Source organism: Camellia sinensis, chromosome 10 (assembly GCF_055761805.1).
Source record: "Camellia sinensis isolate YWXY chromosome 10, ASM5576180v1, whole genome shotgun sequence".
In the NCBI taxonomy this organism is placed as follows: domain Eukaryota; kingdom Viridiplantae; phylum Streptophyta; class Magnoliopsida; order Ericales; family Theaceae; genus Camellia; species Camellia sinensis.
Genome location: NC_138970.1, coordinates 4,002,464 through 4,021,534, shown reverse-complemented (window position 1 = coordinate 4,021,534; position 19,071 = coordinate 4,002,464). Strand labels below are relative to the sequence as shown.

The 19,071-nt window shown below is 34.5% G+C and overlaps 3 protein-coding genes across 7 annotated transcripts; 2 read left to right on the top strand and 1 right to left on the bottom strand.

The window, feature by feature from the left end:
• Positions 1-674: 674 nt before the first annotated feature.
• On the bottom strand, positions 675-4,242 carry SPC98 (spindle pole body component 98). The gene is made up of 3 exons (XM_082890749.1): positions 1,602-4,242; positions 1,058-1,508; positions 675-923 (listed from the first exon to the last, which is right to left on the bottom strand). The coding sequence occupies exons 1-2, from the start codon at positions 3,956-3,958 to the stop codon at positions 1,223-1,225; spliced, it is 2,643 nt and encodes an 880-aa protein (XP_082746875.1). The 5' UTR covers positions 3,959-4,242; the 3' UTR covers positions 675-923; positions 1,058-1,222.
• Positions 4,243-7,598: 3,356 nt separating this feature from the next.
• Positions 7,599-14,230, top strand: LOC114260469 (putative E3 ubiquitin-protein ligase SINAT1). 5 transcript variants are annotated; one of them, XM_028200607.2, is made up of 4 exons: positions 7,599-7,830; positions 9,471-9,763; positions 12,678-13,064; positions 13,585-14,230. In XM_028200607.2, the coding sequence occupies exons 2-4, from the start codon at positions 9,548-9,550 to the stop codon at positions 13,903-13,905; spliced, it is 924 nt and encodes a 307-aa protein (XP_028056408.1). In that variant the 5' UTR covers positions 7,599-7,830; positions 9,471-9,547; the 3' UTR covers positions 13,906-14,230. The 5 variants fall into 5 exon arrangements, with proteins under 5 accessions (XP_028056408.1, XP_082746872.1, XP_082746871.1 ...); XM_082890746.1 differs by having other exon boundaries at positions 7,649-7,800; XM_082890745.1 differs by having other exon boundaries at positions 7,653-7,959.
• A 589-nt stretch (positions 14,231-14,819) lies between these two features.
• On the top strand, positions 14,820-19,071 carry LOC114260493 (Protein kinase superfamily protein). Its single transcript, XM_028200636.2, has 8 exons — positions 14,820-14,989; positions 15,437-15,624; positions 16,161-16,417; positions 16,509-16,635; positions 16,730-17,003; positions 18,062-18,194; positions 18,281-18,367; positions 18,750-19,071. Exons 2-8 carry the CDS (start codon positions 15,531-15,533, stop codon positions 18,873-18,875), a joined length of 1,098 nt encoding a protein of 365 aa, XP_028056437.1. The 5' UTR covers positions 14,820-14,989; positions 15,437-15,530; the 3' UTR covers positions 18,876-19,071.

The window sequence follows — 19,071 nt, the reverse complement described above, 5'->3', positions numbered from 1 at the left end:
TCCAGGGTTAAATCTAGAGAAAGTAGACATTCTTTCTTTCAGGGTTGTTCATTAGAGCTATTTAGCCTTGCATTGAAGCTAAAGACTAATTGCCAATAGTTAATTGTTTAGGGGATCCTTTAATTTGCTGAATCTAATAATTTATTCATTTTAAACGGTTGTGCTGTCTGTTTGCTGATGTGCTGTGTGTTTGGCTCTTCTGAATTGCTAAAAAAGAAAAGAAAAGAAAAGAAATGGGGTGGTTGTTGAGGCTTGTCTAGCATATCATCTTTGATTGAATTAAAACATGAATTGAGATGAACTCATTTACGAGTAAGCATGAGCTTTGTTGTACATATTGTGTTGTACCTGGGTTGAAATAATTATTTTGATTTGGGTATGATTGTATGATATGGGAAGTGATGATGGTATATTAACAGAATTTGTTCAAAAAATCCATACAGAATAACATAGCAGATTTGTGTCCATTCATTTCAAATCAAAAAGCTCATAACTGATTTAAAATTCCCAAAACTCCACAACCACCTAACAAAAATTCTACTTCAACAAAGGCATAGCCTTAAACACATAACCTATACATCATTTTGAAAACAATTTCTATAATCCAATACAACAAAATTTAAAGGCACAGAAATGTGGAGTGTAGATGCAAAAAAAAAAAAAAAAAAAGAAAAAAAAAAAAACAATCAGCACACATAGCTTACCATTAAACCAATACAGAACTATGGTACAGAAATACACAAACTCAACATGAACAGCTTGCAAAAGCCGGAAGAACACATCATATGTCATTGGACCATCAAAAACAATACAATGCACGTGCACAGCTTATTGACACACTGATCTAGACACACTGATCTAGTCACAGCAGTATAACTCCAACTCCTTGAAATCTTCCACACACCATCCAGAACAAACACCATCTGAAGAGTAAGAAAGACAATAGCGTCAAACTAAGGGCAAAAAGAGAGAAAAAAACAAGAACAAGATATTGAATAATTATTGAAACAAATACATGTAAGAATGATAAAAGATTACGGAAGAAAAACCACAATACCTAAAAACAGCATACTAACTGCAAGTGCTAGGTCCTGAAGTCAGCTGGCCACTGCATGATTTTGGCCATCTACCCATTAGCAATTGGTGAAACAAATGACAATCTGTAACAGTTTGGACTGTTAAAACATTTCCCTGAACTAAAACACTGTACTGACAGCTTTCTTTACGTGTTAGGGTGCATCCGGCTATAAAATTCAGTGAAGTCAAGCCGGAAAAGCAGAAACTTCAAATCAATATGTTGCTGCATAGGCAACTGAGAAATGAACCCCTCGAGCAATGATGAATACTCCTTGCTAATTGCATCTAGGTCTTGTTCCATATTTTGAAGAAATTCAATAGCACGATGCATTAGGGCCTTACGGCCTTCACTAATCCATGAGCCAGGCTTCGATGTTTTGTCATTTGAATGCAACCGTGTTCTGCTCTTGTCTCGAGAGGGTTCCACAGTTCTGCATATAAATGACATTCAGGTAAGCCAATCAAACAAATACTTTACCAATAAATCTAAAGGCTAAACAATGGTGACAAAGAAAGATCCATACTTTGCTTGCAACTCATGAATTCCTTCATATAACCGATCTGCATGGCTTCGAAATCGCAAGATAAGGTCAAACAAAAGAAAGAGGGACTTATAAAGGGTTTGAGATCGCTCTCCAAGAAGAGACTTCTCAACAATTGAGTGTAGATACTTCTCATGGGCCGCAAGTAGATCATCAAGATCTTTAGCAACTTCCATTTCATTCGAAAAATTAGACCATGACACCTCCAAGACTTCAAACATGATGTAATACTGCAAATTTGTAACAAAATGGTTCATGTCATCCCAAAGAACTTGGCATCGCCTTGATGTCAAAAGTAACTGCATCTTAACTGCATGTTGCAGCTTACTGAAAAAATGTGAAGTAATTGAATTTGGTTTCATTGTCTTCCAAGCCCCAATAAGTGCATGTTCCACCCGCCTAAGTTTCCACAAAAAATTGAATATTCTTAAATATCTTGACATAACAGACTCTGTAAACACGGTATTTAGTGGAACTCTTGCATCATATTCCAAAGAGAAAACATCCCAACCCCTATCTCCAGTATTATGTGGCATCATCTTGACCCTTAACCTATCCAATATGTCAGGATCATCATATTGTGCATTAGATGACCGAATTGCACTTTCCAACAACCCAGCAAGCTGGAATGAGCTGATAGTATTAGCAGGCTCTGATAATTCTGGCCCAACATTATCCATTAAATACTGAACAAAATCACCTTGCCCAAGTAGTAAATATCGCTTAATTGCAAGACAATGTTCTTTGAATTTATATCTCTTGTACATAACATCCATCAAATGCTTGTCTATTCTCTTTGCTGCTTCAGTGACCAGAGATTCGAGTGCATCAGTTTCACCATATCCAAGACCCCCTCTTGTAGTTGTGGTACCAGCGGCTGCAGCAGCTTCTGTTGCAGCATCAGCCCAACCACGATCCTCACAGCAAACTCTAAGGAAATTTATGGACTTCCCAGTCCTCAAAATGCGCTGAGCAAGAGACTGTGATATGAAAGAAGGAAGCATTCCAGCATGAAGACTGTAACCTTCCCTCCAAAGAGACTCGGCTTTCACTGGTTGACCCAACACAAAAAATTCAGCAAAAACATCTTCAAGCTCCCCTTCTAGAACCCAACTTCTCACCATCTCAAAAAGAGGAGAACAAACCCGACGAAGCAATCGCCTCATGAAGTCATGCACAAGTGGATCACCGTGTTGGGCATGCATATGAATTACCCCAGCCATTGCCCCACCCCTTAACACCTTACAACTATCAACAAGAAGAGCCATGAGCCTCATTTTCACCATTGGTTCAGCAAACCAAACCGACAGTCTCCTCAGAGAAAGATAGTTCCCTGAGCTAGCAGTTTCTGAAACCAAAGGGATGGGATTCATTGACTGTGATTCAAGCACAGCTAACAACTTATAGTACTCAGAAAGCTCGTCTTGAAGTGCAGCACAAAAGGCTTGCCCTACAGTCCCAACATCTTCAGCTCCAAAGCGATCCATACTATCTGAAATATACCCTTTAACCTTCCTAAACAACCACCCAAGCTCACAAAGCTTCCGAACCATAATCCTAGTAGCTCTTGGTACTTGAACAGTTTCCGGTAACACATACCCATCAAAAATTTTATCAAATTTCACAAATTTACCATCAATACCTTGACAAGCATATAACACATCCCTAACCAAAACCTCTTCAGACACCTCATTCTCTTCCCTCAACAAATTGGCAAACTCCCTATATGCCATATCACGAATATTTTCCGGGTCTTTAGAAACCATCAAGACCCCACCATTCCAACCCTTTTCTACCTTTCCCTGGTTATGCAAAACCCTAGAATTATCATTAACAACCCTAGAATAATCATTAGTTTCAGCATCAAACAATGCCGGAAGTCCACCGGACACTGTGGAAGCAAAAAATCCAGTAGAAACCCTAGAATCAGATCGAACCATTTGGCTCTTCCGATCCTCGGAGATGACTTTGAGCAAATAAAGCACAGCCCACTTGCTTTTAATGCATCCTGGGCCGGTTTTGGAAGCGAATTTGGAATGAAGATCGGCGAAAGTTAGGGCATCGGAGGGTTTACCTTGAGTGGCGAGGTGGCGCTTGATGGACTCGGCCATGGAGGACTCGTCGGCCGTGATCGAGGGCGTCATTCGGCTGGAGAGAATGCGAATAGCGTACTTGAGAGCTTGTTGTTGTTGGATCGAATTCGTAGTGTTAATGGTACTACTAGGGTTTGAGATTGAGGTTGGGGTTGGGGTTGAGGAGGATTGGGAATCTGGGTGAGTGGAGAGTAATCGGTGGACTAGTTCTTTGACTAGATCTAAGACTCCATGGTCGTCTTCCATGGCGAAGAAGACGGCTAGAGAGAGAGAGAGAGAGAGAGAGAGATGGTGATGATGATGATGAGAGAGAAAATGGGAGAAGGGAAAGTGGGGACTGTTGAGGGTTTTGTTTTGTTTTTGATTTTTTTATTTTACATGGGCGCGTAACTGAAAGTTGCTTTTTCAAATTGTTTTTTATTTTTTGCAATTTTTGGGTAGGAAGAAAAATACCCACAAAATTATATTACAAATCCCAAATATATTTTTTAATACATTTATCAATGTTAATGCACTCTCATTAGCATTTTTTTCTTTAATAATTTGCTTGATAATTTAATTTAATGCTTCAAATTAAATTTAGTTGGATAATCATAATTTGTGTTACTAAAATTTAAAATATTTTATTAAAAATTGACTGGTACTAGTTTGTTTGAGTTAAACTATGACCTATTTTGAAAATTTGATTAAAAGTCAATTTTCATCTTTTAACTCACTTTTTTCTCTCACAAAAAAAGTCAAAAAGTTAAAAAAAATTCAAAAAGTTAACTTTTAACCATCTTTTTAAAACACCCCTATATGAATTATCTCTCTACTTTTCTGTACATTTTTTCATAAAAAGTTGAAAAGTACACTTATTAAGATCATCCCAAACAACTTAATCATTTCATTTTTTCTTTTATAAAAATAAAAAAAAATAAAAAAATGAACTTTTTAACCGAAGCCAAGGCCTATATTTATGAAGTAGTTAAAAGTCAACTTTTTAAATTTTCTTGAAAAAACGTATAAAAAAATAAAGAGATAATGTGACCTAAAAAAATCAAAAAACTAAAAAATTAGCTTTTAATTGAATTGTCAAAATAAATTAAAATAACTAAAAAATCAAAAAATCAACTAAAAAAATGCATGGCAAACGGCCGCTAAAGTTGTAATAACTCACAAATTTCTTACTTATTGTTAAATATTTAATGTTGGATTTCAAAGAAAAATTGTGTTTTAATGAAAACTATTCAAAATAATTGTAATTTTCATTTTTTTAAAAAAAATGAAGTTGTTTACTATGCAAAAGCTTTCATTTGTTTCTATATTGATAATAGACTATTGGAGTCGTAACTTGACTGATCTTATCCGTAAGTCTCAGTCGTGATTTGAAATGTCTGAAATAAGTGTATTTTTTTAATTTTTATAAAAAGATGTGTAGAAAATAGAGAAAAAATGTTGATTGATGTGACAAAAAAAGATAAAAAGATGAACTAAAATAGGTTATGTCAAACAAGATTTTAATTGCTCAATCAAATTCTTTACAATTTTCACTTGCATCCACTTAGAACTCTAGCAAAATACTTTTTTTCTTTCTCTTCTTTTTTTTTTTTTTACTATTACTACGATTGTTAGATTGATATTGGCCCCGTTTGGTAGAGCTGTGGGAAAGTGATTATAACTTATAGCCTAACAGCTTTATAGCTGTGAATATAAGCTGATTTTTGACTTATAAATTAAGTTTCTTCTTTCCCACTCAAAGAATAAGTTGATTTTTGACTTACAAAAAACTATAAGCTGTATTGTTAAACTAAACCAAACATATCAAAATAGTTTAAATTAAACTAAAAATAAACCCTACCAAATAGGCATTACTAGACTGTAAAAACTGACCATTAAAAAAAATAACTGTAAAAACTGATGGAATAACAAATTCAATCCAATTGCAGAGCTCACAAAAAAAATTAAGGGGCAAAGGCAGGCCCTACTAATGGGTTGGGTTGGGTCAATGGGCCAAGGCCTCAAGACCAAGTTCAGTCATAGTCCGCCCCATCGCTTTGGTTAGTCCATCCGGGCTGCCATCAGGGCTCGGACCAAGTCGCCAAACATTTGGATCAATTGATGGCTATTCTCCATATTCAACGTCATACTAATTTTTTATAATCCCTGTTTGTCTGTTTCAAACTTTCCTTTCGATCTCAAAAACTAATAATAATAATTAAGACACTAACTCTGACTATATATATATATATATATATCTTACGTTTCATTTTTACAGCACTATTAAAATAAATATTCTACGTAAATAACATTTTTCATTCAAAGTGACATCAGTGTGATGAAAAAGTATTCTTTTTGTGAAAAAAAAAAAGAATTTATTTGGTATAATTTATTCTAAATTAAACTTAATAATTAGAAAATGAAACTAAAATGTCTTTCCCACTTCCTCAATAATTATTGTATTTTTAATTTATTAAAATCATTTTTGTCTTGTAATTTCTAGGCATTATTATTATTATTTGGGCAAATTACATATACACCCCTCGAGGTTTGGCCAAATTACAGATGCCCCTGAGGTTTGAGAAATTACGAATTCCCCCCTGAATACTATATTTGCATAAGAAATTAGGGGGTTATTTGTTATGAAATATAAACCTCAGGGGGCAAATTGTTATGAAAATACAAACCTCAGGGGGCGGGATGTAATTTCCGAAACCTCAGGGGTATCTGTAATTTAGCCAAACCTCGAGGGGTGTATATGTAATTTGCCCTTATTATTTTGTTTGAGTAAGCAATGTAATTGACATAAATTTTCAAAATTAGTTATGAACGATGATGATTTTTAAATAACATCATACCCATTTGTTTCATATTTTTATAAATCTCACCGGTATTAATATCAAAATATTTATAATTTTTATATACATATATTTTTTAATGATCGAATATCTAGGCAAGCTCACACACACCTCTCTAATCTCAGAAGACTAATTTCACTCTCTATTTGAACTAATTAAAAAACTTGTTACATTAATGAGTGTTGAACCTGAGATCTAAAAAAAAAATATTCTTCTTAGACTTCCAAATGTGCCTATTAAAGTAACCCTTTGAAATTATTTTTTAAATATATTTTATATATAATTTTTTTAAATATTAACTATAATGTTATAATTATTTTTAACAATTCTCTTACAAAAATAAATGTGTATACTTGGATGTCTTTCAAAATAAAAGTTGTAAAAATTGAAATTTCAAACGTTGCGTGCGGGGAAAATTCACAATCCCCCATGACCACGTCGAAGTCAAACTGAACTATTAAAAAACTCTCCATTTCAAAGGCGACAAACACAACTCTAGATTTTTATTTTTTATTTATATTTTATATGTCTCAATTGTTTTGAAAAAAGCAAAAAAACAAAAAACTAAAGTTCTGTTTGTTTGTGCTTTGAAAATAATTTTCAACACTTGAGTTTGAGCATGATGTTTCCAAAACTCTGCCGGAAGCTTTGTCTATATGTCAAAGCATTCTGTTCGTTGCAGAGGGGGCGTTTGAGGGAACGGGACGTCCGGCTGGTCGTCCGGCCGGTTGACCGGCCGGCTGTCCGAAACAGTGAATTTTTTTTTTTTTTTTTGCAATTGATTTATATAATCGGGAAAAATATTTTCTGAAAATTTTTCAATTTTTTATATGCTTTAAAATAATTTTGAATTGTATGTTTAGTTATGAGTTGTAAATTTTTGTATCACATATCAAATATCACATCAACAATTTCTCACTCAAATCAAACCTCTTTTCCAAAACTATTTTCAAAACTCTTTACCAAACAAATTTTCTATAGTCAAATCATAATTCTACAACACACAAACTCAAAATATAACTCATACTCTCAAATTACATTTACAAAATACAACCAAACGCAGGCTAAAAAATTCGATGCATATTATATGCTATTTTTTTGGTGTATCAGAGAGGGAAAAAAAATTGTATAGGAAACTAATTGCAGATTTGGCAGAAACCATATAGAGACACAGACAAAAGTCTCGCGCATGGTCATCATCACTGAAAGAGACAAACATGGCTCTTCTTCTTCGTCAATTTCTATATCCGGGTAATTCGCGTCAAGTTCCAGAGCTCGTGGGTACAGCCTTGTTTTTTTCCCTTTTACTTCTCAAATCCATATGTTTTTTTTCTTGATTTGAGCAATACCCAGAATCTATTGTTCAAATTGATCGTCGATGAAGACAATGTGCTCGAAATTCTCAACTGGGTATCTCTGTTTTTGGCTTGCCTTTTGTTCTATGTTCTGGGTTTTTCTTTTTTGCTTTTTGATTGGTAGGGTATAAATTTGCTGGATATATATATATATATATATGAAATGGGTTTGTTTTATTTCACTGTGTTTGTCTTGGATTTTGATATAAATGGGAAAGGTAGCTCTTGGAAGAACCCAGTTCTGAACTTGGTTGAAAATTTGAAACTGTTTCGGATTTTTTATATAAATTTGAAAGGGGATTTTGCGGGCAAAATCTAATTTGGGATTTGATTGAAATGGAAAACTAGTTGAATAAAGTAACTGCTGTTCTTGCCTTTGATTCTCATTCCTTTCTTTGGCAGTGACTTTTAAGTGGGAAAGGTAATTTTTTGCTAAAGTTGTTTAATTTTTATCGCAAGTATAGGCATGACTGGAATATTTAACTGGATTTGCTTTAATTCACTATCTTTGCCACCGGGTTTGTTATGAATTTATTCATTTATTTTGCTAGAATTTGATTGCTAATGGTGTTTGTGTTGCATGGTTTAGATGGGGTTTGTTTGTTTTTCTGTTCTCATCTTAGATTTTGAGTTATGTGATGGTTGATTAAGATGTCAATGTTTATGGCAAAACTCATTACAATTTTAATCTGGGATGTCCCTATTTTTGTTAAATATGCATCAAAATGAAGAATATTTGGTTGAGGTATGAGTTGTATGACAGAGATATTAGACCTGAAAACAATGGTTGATCCACTATTATTTTGTTGGTAGTGTTGTTTTCGTAATATTGTTCTTTGAGTAAATCATTCTTTGTTTAGTAATAGCATTTTCTTTGTGTAGTCCTTCACTAATGTCAATAATTGGGATGGTACATGATTTATGCCCACTTTATGTCTTGTCCCTTTTCTTCTTCTTCTTATGGTTTCCAGTTTGCTTGAAAGCAACTGTTTTTGTTTTTAGTTTGGAATTTTGATTCCTATATATATTGTGAGTGTGTGGGGCTCAGGATTGGGTGGGGGGGCTCTCCAAGTCTAGTGTTGATTCATTAGGAAATTTTCTGGATATGATTTTTTCCCCTGGAATCTTATTTAATGGTATGATGAGTTTCTGGACTCAATCATTTACTTAGAAATGTTTCTCAAAATCATATTTCCTTTATTTTGATGAGTTAAAAAAAGGATATTTTTCTCTTTTTTTTGGTTCTTCTCAAGATATCGAATTTTTTTTTTTGAACCACATGCAAATTAAAGGCTGGTAACCACGGACAAAGGCAAATTATATAAGGATAACATGACCTTATTATGCAAGAGGAAATGTTTGTTATTTACTTTTGATGTTTCATAAATAGTTGGTGAGAGAATCTACTTTAGTCTTGTTAATTTAGAGGTCCAACAAACACCCTCACCTACTGGCCTCAGGTTGATGGTGTTTTTGTCTTCTTTTCACTGGACCTTTGGTCAGAATTGTACTTTTCTGAATTATAAATGATATCCTTTCACCTATAATTTGTATTTTGTTTTTCAGTGAAAACAAATGAAGCTTGGATTATGGAGTTGAAATTTAATTATTGAGCTCCATCTTATTAATATTGTTGGATTGCCATGGCTCCTGGAGGCAGTGCCTGCAGAGAGGTGTTTGAATCTCATACAAAGTTTGCATGCTATGACATAGCAATGCCAAAAGCGGAGAAAAATAGTACTCCAGTAAAAACTATCATCGGGTCTGGTGATAAGCATGGAATGTCTTCATCTAATGGTGTGCATGAGTTACTCGAGTGCCCTATCTGCACGAGTTTAATGTATCCTCCTATTCACCAGGTTTGTTTACGTTTTGAGTTCTTTCCGTCGTCTTGTATTCTAATTGAACTGAATTTCAGTTTTGCATTGGATATGAAACTACTTCATTATTTTTTCTTGTTTTCTAGCATCAAAGCGATTTTTCCATGAATAATAGTGAATGAGATTTTATAAATGGGGTGAAGAAAGATGGCAACCATGGCTTCATTAAAATATCTGTCATAAAAAAATCAAAATATTTGTCATCATTATTGGTATTGACTATCTATAATTGTCATTATTGTGTATACATATTTTGATCAGTCATTGTTGTAACTTACCAGCAGCAAAGTATTTCCATTCAGCTACTCCATCTTAAAATTTAATGTATCCTTTATAGTGGAAAATGGCCCCTAAATAGACTGCGCGATTATTTTCAGTTTTCCAACTGAGCATAGCTATTCTTTATCTTTTGTGTCAAAGTATTACAAATTAAAGTCAATCACGTTGAAATGAGATGCAGAAATGACTGAAGCTAATTGTAATCTAGGTTGAAAAAGGTTTGGATCTTATTTCTATTCATCTTGAGATTAACGGTCAAATTATTATGGTAATCGTAATTTGTGATCCATGGATCACACCATTTGCTGATATCAATATCATTTCTATTTTTTTCCACGTAGTTTCTTTTTTTCATCAAATCTCTGATACGTCATTGGAGACCCATGTATCATTTCATATTTTGGCAACTCCATGCCCTAGTGGCTTGAGAGCTAGCTTACACACCCACAAGCTCAAATCTGCTGCAATTTTTAAAGTTTGAAAAATGGAAACCAACAATCCTTAACAAATTCTCCAAGTTAATTAATACTAATACTAACCATCACCCGTCCCCTCCCTCCCCTCGCTTGTAACATTTGTTTGCATACGTAAATGTTTCTAGGTATGGGTCCTTTGTTAAAATGTGCTCCCATTGATCCGAGACATTTTTTTAGTGAATTAAACTTTATGAGGAGTTCAAGCCATTTGTTTACATGTTGACGGAGTGAAACACCATTATTTAAAGGGTTTTGTTAAGCAAGTAAAAGAAGATTATACATTTTATACACACACTTTTATGTGGAAGTACACTCCTTTTAAGCATCTTTAACATGTGCCCTAAGGGCAATCGTTAACAAATCCTTATTGAAATACTTCTCAAGATTGAGATAGGGTTCGCTTTTTAGCCATACAGGCTACTGCCCTTTTCAAATTTCTCATGAATAAATCCATTTGTAGTCTTTTTGACCTTTTCCTTGTGGATATCCATCAGAAGTCAAAAGTAGCTCCTTGGGTAAATTTATGTCTAAAGGAGGTGCACCAAGGACTGAACTGAAGAAATCATATCATCTATAGTCTGTCTTTTTGACATTAGCTGTAATTTATTCTTTTGGAGTTTGATGTGCTCTTGCAAAAGTTAGAACTGGTTAGTGGTGGCTCAAGGGGTAGGCAACTTAAGTGCATGCCTAGAGCTCTAAGTAGAGAAGGGAACCACTTGTTATATCCTCTCTATATAATGTATATCCATATTCTTTTTGATAAATAAGTAAAAATTATTAGAAAGTATCAAGATGATGCAAAGAATACAAAATGACAACCCCAAATAGGGGAGAACAAAACAGACATTAGCCAATCTATCACATCATCTAGAAAATCTAAAAAAACAAATATGTCTAGATCAACCTTCCTCTTCAACCAACTATACATAACTACAAGAAGACGATTCTCTAACCAAGACACACCATGATGAACCTCCAAATAGGTCCTTCTATTCCGCTCCAACCAAATAAGCCACATCAAACAAGCTGGCGCCAACAGCCACGCTCGCTGCCGCCAACACTTCAGCCGAACATCACTCAAAACAATTCACGAAAATGGTAGTAAAAATTCTCACTGTAAATAGAAGTAGTCAAAACTTAGATTATCAAAATAGAAGAAGTCAATTGTCATATTCTCTTGGTCAAATATAAAAGAGCAAAACAATCTTTCTCAACTCCCATTGGATACTAAAAGGGTCTCAAGATTTAAAAAAATAAAAAAATCTCTTTTTACCTTTATCATTACTCTCTCTCTCTCTCTCTCTCTCTCTCTCTCTCTCTCTCTCTCTCTCTCTCTCTCTCTCTCTCTCTCATATCAAAGGACAAATATGTTATAACTCTATTTCTCTATCTATGTCATGCTCTAAAAAAATGGGCTTCTCTCATTAAGTAAAAATTTATCATAGTCTGTCTGTCATATCAAAAGAAAATCCCTATTACATTACTCCCTATCTTACTCTCTCTCATCAAATAGAGAAAAAGTAACATGTACTTTTCTCTTTCATCATACACATCGAAATTTTAATAAAAATTATAGCTTCAAAAAAATAAAAATAAAAACACAATGTAAAAGATTATGAAGGACCCAATTAGATTTTTCTCCTTGGGCCTCGAATAGGCTTGAGCATCCGTTGATTGGAAAATTGCCTTGGATGTTTCCTAATGTGTAGAATAGCATATTGAGGAGAATTTTTTGATTTTGTTAAAGAATTAAGTTTTGTTATGGGTAATATTATTACTTGTTAGAATACCGTTGTGGCTTGAATTTATTTATTTTTAACATGGCGATGACCAAAGAATGTGCCTTTGTTCTTAAATAGAACAACCACAGTTAAGGAAACTTGCTTTTGCATTATATCAGCTTCTCTTGTTTATTTGATCCTTGATCGTAAATGACTCCTTTGTAAAAGAGGTTTGTGTGCGTCAACAATTTAACGCCTGAATAGAAGTTCTTGTTTCTCTGTCCTTTTTTCCCCTTTCATTATTGGTTGGCCACCTTTAAATGTTCTGAAGAGCAATTTTTGTTTTCTTCTGTCTATTTATTTATCAGTCCTATAAGTTTTAAACTTGGTATTGTTCTTCATTGTTCTGTTTTGAAGTGTCCAAATGGCCACACTCTATGCACAAACTGCAAAATGAGAGTGCGTAACTGTTGCCCAACTTGCCGCCTTGAGCTTGGAAATATAAGGTGTTTGGCTTTGGAGAAAGTAGCAGAATCATTGGAACTCCCCTGCAGATACCAGCGTCTTGGCTGTCATGACATTTTTCCATACTACAGCAAGCTCAAGCATGAGCAAAACTGCCGATTCCGGCCTTACACTTGTCCTTATGCTGGATCTGAGTGCTCCATCACTGGCAACATCTTGACCCTTGTCGCGCATCTCAAGGACGATCATAAGGTTGACATGCACGATGGGTGCACCTTCAATCATCGATATGTTAAATCAAATCCACATGAAGTGGAAAATGCGACATGGATGCTAACTGTAAGTGATCAATGCTATGATTCTTTAAAGCTGTTATTTATGTTATTTTCTTACAAATTTAAATGAACATTTTTTATTTGTTGTATGTTTTAATTGTGATAAAAGCATATTATTTTGTAAATCCCCAAAATGATTTACATATATCCTATTGCTTTTGGTTATTTTATTGGAGTAGCGGAAGCCAATAAAATCACTTACCAAAAGTGGAAGGTTCAGTTCCTTGAGTCGTTTTAAGCATCATTTATGAGATGTTAATTCTTTTGGCTGCAGTTTATAAGTTGTGTTAATTTTAGACTTATTTTTGTCTTTAGTGAACTTTTTTCAACTTTTGAGTCAGAATATGTTACTTTTTAGGTCCGTCTAAACTAGACAATTTTAAAATAAATTTTTAAAAAAAATGAAAAAGTTTTATTTAAGTCACAATTTTTATAGGTTTTTTCAAAAAAAAAAAAATTAAATATAAAAGATACTCTTGGAGAGGAATTCACTAGTTATATACGTTTGTCTTTTTACCGTGCAGGTGTTCAATTGTTTTGGAAGACAGTTTTGCCTGCACTTTGAGGCATTCCGGCTTGGTATGTCGCCAGTCTACATGGCTTTCCTACGATTCATGGGTGAGGATTGCGAGGCCAAGAAATTTAGCTACACTTTGGAAGTTGGGGCATATGATCGGAAGCTAATCTGGCAAGGAGTTCCAAGAAGCATCCGTGACAGTCACAAGACAGTTCGTGACAGTCAGGATGGACTCATCATTCCGAGGAACCTTGCTCTTTTCTTCTCTGGTGGGGATCATCAGGAGCTGAAGTTGAGGATCACCGGCCGGATATGGAAAGACGAGTGAGAAACTGGAAGATTGGTGTATGCAAAATTATGTGACCCTTTTAGGGTTCTGCATTTTGACAAATGGAGAATGAAAAATTACGTAGAAAAGTGTTCAAAATTTGAATTTAGTGCTATACTCTCATAATGAATTTGATTTACATATTTCAAATTGTGAACACTTTTCTAGTACATAGTATTTAGCATTTTCATTGATTGGGCTTGTGGTTCTGCAGTCAGATCCCAATTGAAAGCTTAATGCAGGGAACTGAAAATTGTTAGTGAATTGGGTTGGTGTGAAAATGTCTATATCATGAAATGCAAGTGGTCTATGTTTTGATTATTAATTACTGGTTTAATCACTATGATTATTTTGCCTCTCTGGATTTTTCTTCTTGTAAAATATACTCTCAATTACCAAATTATACCATTTATTTTATTTTGATCCTCAATATAATTTTAATTGAGTCAATTTGATCCCAATTCATCCAATTTGTGTTTAAATAGTTCCGATATTATTTCTATTCAAATTTGAACAAAAATACCTCTACTACCATAAAGAAAAACGGTTTTAGAATCATTTGAACACAGTTTGAATAAATTGAAAACTTAATTAACATAATTAAAATATCAAAGATCAAAAGGAAATCAAACATTATATTGTTCATTAAACATCAACAAATTGTACAGATCAAATTGGGTGTATGCAAATCAAGTTCCAATGATGGATTTTTGTAATAATTGTGAGATGAAATATGAGCCGTCCGATCATCAAAATAAAAATGAACAATGCAGGACGTGCAACATGAAGGCGCGCACGTAGGCTTTAGTTGGTTAGCGGTTAAAACACTACCAAGCGACTTTCCCGCGAAATTAAAAGAATCGTTTGCGTTTTGCCTCAAAACTGAGATATAGACATAGATAGAGAGAGAGAGAGGGAGAGAGAGAGATAAAGAAACAACAGAACAAAAAAAAAAAACCCATATATGTAATTCTCTCTCATACCTAAGCTGGTTTCTCTCTTATCTCTCTCTATCTCTCTCTCACAGATTCAGCCTCTGATTTCTTTTGTTGGGTCAATTTGGATTTGCAGATTTTTGTTATATGTAAGTTCTTCAATCCTTTCTTGTTTTGTTATCTAGATGATTGATGGGTTGGTTTTTTGTTATTGATTTGATGCTAATATATATGAGATTTCATCAAAAAAAAATTCAGCAAATTTGTCGATATAGGGGGATCAAATTAACATGTTGAATTTCATATAAACAAATTTGATGATCAAATTTCTTTCCTCTTTATGAATCTGTAATAGGTATGAATGTTTGATCACAACATTGTCCATGCAAAGAGAAATTATAAGCAAATGTGTTAATTTGTGATTCAATTTAATGGTTGAGGATCTCTCTCTATATATAAACAATCATTCCAAACCCAAATCTTTTGAGGGTTTCAATTTTTTTCCCTATTTGCTCTCTATTCATCTATTCAGTTTGCTTTTTCACCCCAAATTTTCTGACTCATAATATGGTATTGTACATTGTTGGAATTGTCAGGGATTTGCTTGGATAAATTCATTCAAGAGCATTTTGTTGCGTATATGGCTTATTAAATCTAGTGCTTGAGACTACTGTGCCTGATAATTGAACTATGTTGTGCTGCGGCGGAGGGGAAGAGGAAAATGACGGACCGCCCGTGAATCAATACACGGCCCCACCTAGAGGGGGGAATCCTTATGGTGGTGGTAAAAACCTCTGTTCCTTTTCTATAGTCAAATGCACTAATATTTTCATGTTCTTAATAGCATCTTTCTATACATTTCTCCGTTTTCATGATGTTCTAATTGTAAACTGTGGGATAAGTAAGAAATTATAGTTGATTATCCCCTTTTGAGTTTCTCTTGAAATCACAGATTTATTCATCACCATGTTAGGCCAAAGCATTAATCTTAATCTTTCTTCATTCCTTGACTTAATGATAATTTTTTTCCTTTTGCGTTTATTTTGATCTTTTATCTTCAATTTGATTTATTTTTATCCCCCATGCTTCTGTTGATTGCATCAAACATGCTCAAACTATTTCGGGAGGCTCTTATTATATAGCTGGTTGCCACTATTCTCAGCCTTCCTAAGGTTTTATGTTCAATGATATAATAAATGAACATATATTTTACAAGCTGTTTCTTATATTCATATTCATTCGTAGACCTTACTCTTAAAATTGGGTATAAGTTACTTCCAAGTTTGTTCATGATGCAATTCTATGATCTTTGTATCTTAGGTAGCGGAAGAGGAGAGCCAAAGAGTTCTGCTGCTGTAAGAAGTGGAGCTCCTCAGAAAGTTTTACCCATTGAGATACCAGCTTTTCCATTGGATGAGTTAAACAAGTTGACTGGCAACTTTGGACAAAAAGCTTTGATTGGGGAAGGTTCATATGGCCGGGTCTTTTTTGCAACATTAAGCACTGGCCAGCAGGCAGCAATAAAAAAGCTGGATACCAGTTCTTCACCCGACCCAGATGATGATTTTGCTGCTCAGGTTAATTTTCCGAGCATTATCATCAAGAAAGGCAATGTTGTCCCACTAGTCTTTTTATTTAATTTGTATCATTACATTGTGGATTGTTCAGTTATCGATAGTGTCAAGACTTCAGCATGAGCATTTTGTGGAGTTGATGGGGTATTGTTTGGAGGCAAATAATCGGATCTTGGTGTATCAATTTGCAACAAAGGGTTCTTTACATGATGTATTACATGGTATGTATACCTAGTTATCATGGGGTATGACTTCCTTTTCTTTCTTTTTGTTTTTTCTTTTGACCAATTCATCGTTAGCTATTTGCTGGTGTAGGAAGGAAAGGTGTACAAGGGGCTGAACCAGGTCCGGTTCTTAGTTGGAGCCAGAGAGTTAAAATTGCTTATGGTGCAGCAAAAGGCCTCGAGTATCTACACGAAAAGGTCCAGCCTCCTATTGTTCATCGTGACATCAGATCAAGCAATGTCCTACTGTTCGATGATTTTTTGTCCAAAATAGCTGATTTCAACTTGACAAATCAGTCTTCTGACACTGCTGCTCGACTGCATTCCACAAGAGTTTTGGGGACATTTGGCTATCATGCTCCAGAGTAAGCCTTTCTCAACCGCCATTGAATCATCCAAACATGCATGTTCAGTTCTGTAACTCATCAATGATTAAGATTGTTGAAAGACGCTAATTCTTATACTTCTCATGTTTTCTGGTATTGTGACGTTATCTAAATTATCTGAAGTTATGTAAATTATCCAATTCCAGCCTGACTTGTGAAAGAATTTATCACAATCATACTGTTTTCACTGAAATTAGTCTCTGGGACTTGTTACAATGTGAGATTGGCTTCAGATATCAGCAACTATAGGTTTGCATCTGCATATCTTCACCATGGATGCAAATAGTGAATGCTTTCCATTGAGTTTTGCAGATGAGTGTTTTAAAGCCTCTTTGTAATTGCATTGAGTCCACTGGAATTCATATAAGATATCACTCAGCCCATTGGTGTCTTTGTGACACTATAACGAGCCTAATGTTGCTGTTATTTCTCCTCCCAAGACAATATATATAACTCATGTGTCCAAATGCTAGATAGAAACAGAACAAAATGACTTAATTTTATGGGGACGGGTAGACCTCCCAGAAGAAAATATTCGCCAAAACAATGAAAAGCAAGTCAAATTATTAATGTTCCCTAAATTTTCAACCCTTAGGCTGTGTTTCGATCCAATATTCATTGAGGAAAAAGGAAAGGGAAAGGGAAAGGGAAATAGAATTACTTATACATATTCATTTTTTAATGGTAATAATTTGTTTTTTTGTTCGTTTTGGGGACATATATCTTCATTTTCTTCTCATTTTCCTAACACAACCAAAAAATAGAAAGACAAAAAAATAGCTTCTACTTCATTTTCTTTTCTTATCTTTTCCCTTCCTTTTTCTTCTCTCTTCACAATTCCATTTTGACGTATATATCTTTCTTCTCATTTTCTGTTTACATTCATTTCCCATTTGCATTATTCTTCTCTCTATTTATGTCTATTTAGCTTAAGCTTTTGAGACAATTGGTGACTTAACGGCTTCTGTCAGTTGTCTAGGAGTTTCTGAATGGAATTGCATATGTAGCTGCACTAACAGATCGTGCTTTTGCTTCAGGTATGCCATGACAGGGCAGATAACTCAGAAAAGTGATGTTTACAGTTTCGGAGTTGTTCTTCTAGAGCTTTTAACAGGGAGGAAGCCAGTAGACCATACAATGCCCAAAGGACAGCAAAGTCTTGTCACTTGGGTGTGTGTTGTTTTGCTGCTATGTTGTTTCAGTTTCATTTGCCACTGCTGTTTTACATCTCTAATTCAAATTCCTATATTCCACAGGCAACTCCAAGACTGAGTGAGGATAAAGTGAAGCAATGTGTTGATCCCAAGCTAAACAATGATTACCCACCGAAAGCAATTGCTAAGGTTTTCTTAATCATCTTTACTTTTAGCATCACTTTCCCTTAACATGATTGTTTATTTTTGGAATTTACGTTGTGTATGAAAGCAATTTTAAAGAAATAGGATAGAAAGAAATTTTAAAATGTAGAGTCCGCAATTTTAACGGCAATGATTGAAAATTACTTCTTCATTTCTGAAAATCTCAAATTGCGGCTTTTGTTTGTTTATTGTTCATTGTAGTACTTTCTTTTACACATGATCCACTCGCTCTCAAACTAGTCGTAAACTGCTATCATCCCATCTCCCTCAACCCGTCTACAAAACAAATAAATAACAAGTAAAACATAGATTGAAATTCTACTAACTCGGCATTTTGCATTTGTGGGCTTCATGCCATTGTATTCAGATGGCAGCAGTTGCAGCACTTTGTGTTCAATATGAAGCAGACTTCCGGCCAAATATGACAATTGTCGTCAAGGCTCTCCAGCCGCTTCTCAACTCGAAACCAGCAGGCCCAGACTCTCAAGCATAGTAGATGTATGATCTCAAAAAGTAGTCGAAGCACAGTACTTTTGTATCTTTAAATTTGCTCTCCACTGTTTGAAATTCTTGTTTGAATTGTTCTACTTCAGTTAAGACACAGTTTCAACCATTATTAACTGTTTCCAGGAATAGTTTTTATTTATTTGTGCCAAGTCTTAATAAAACTTAATTGGTGTTTATTATCA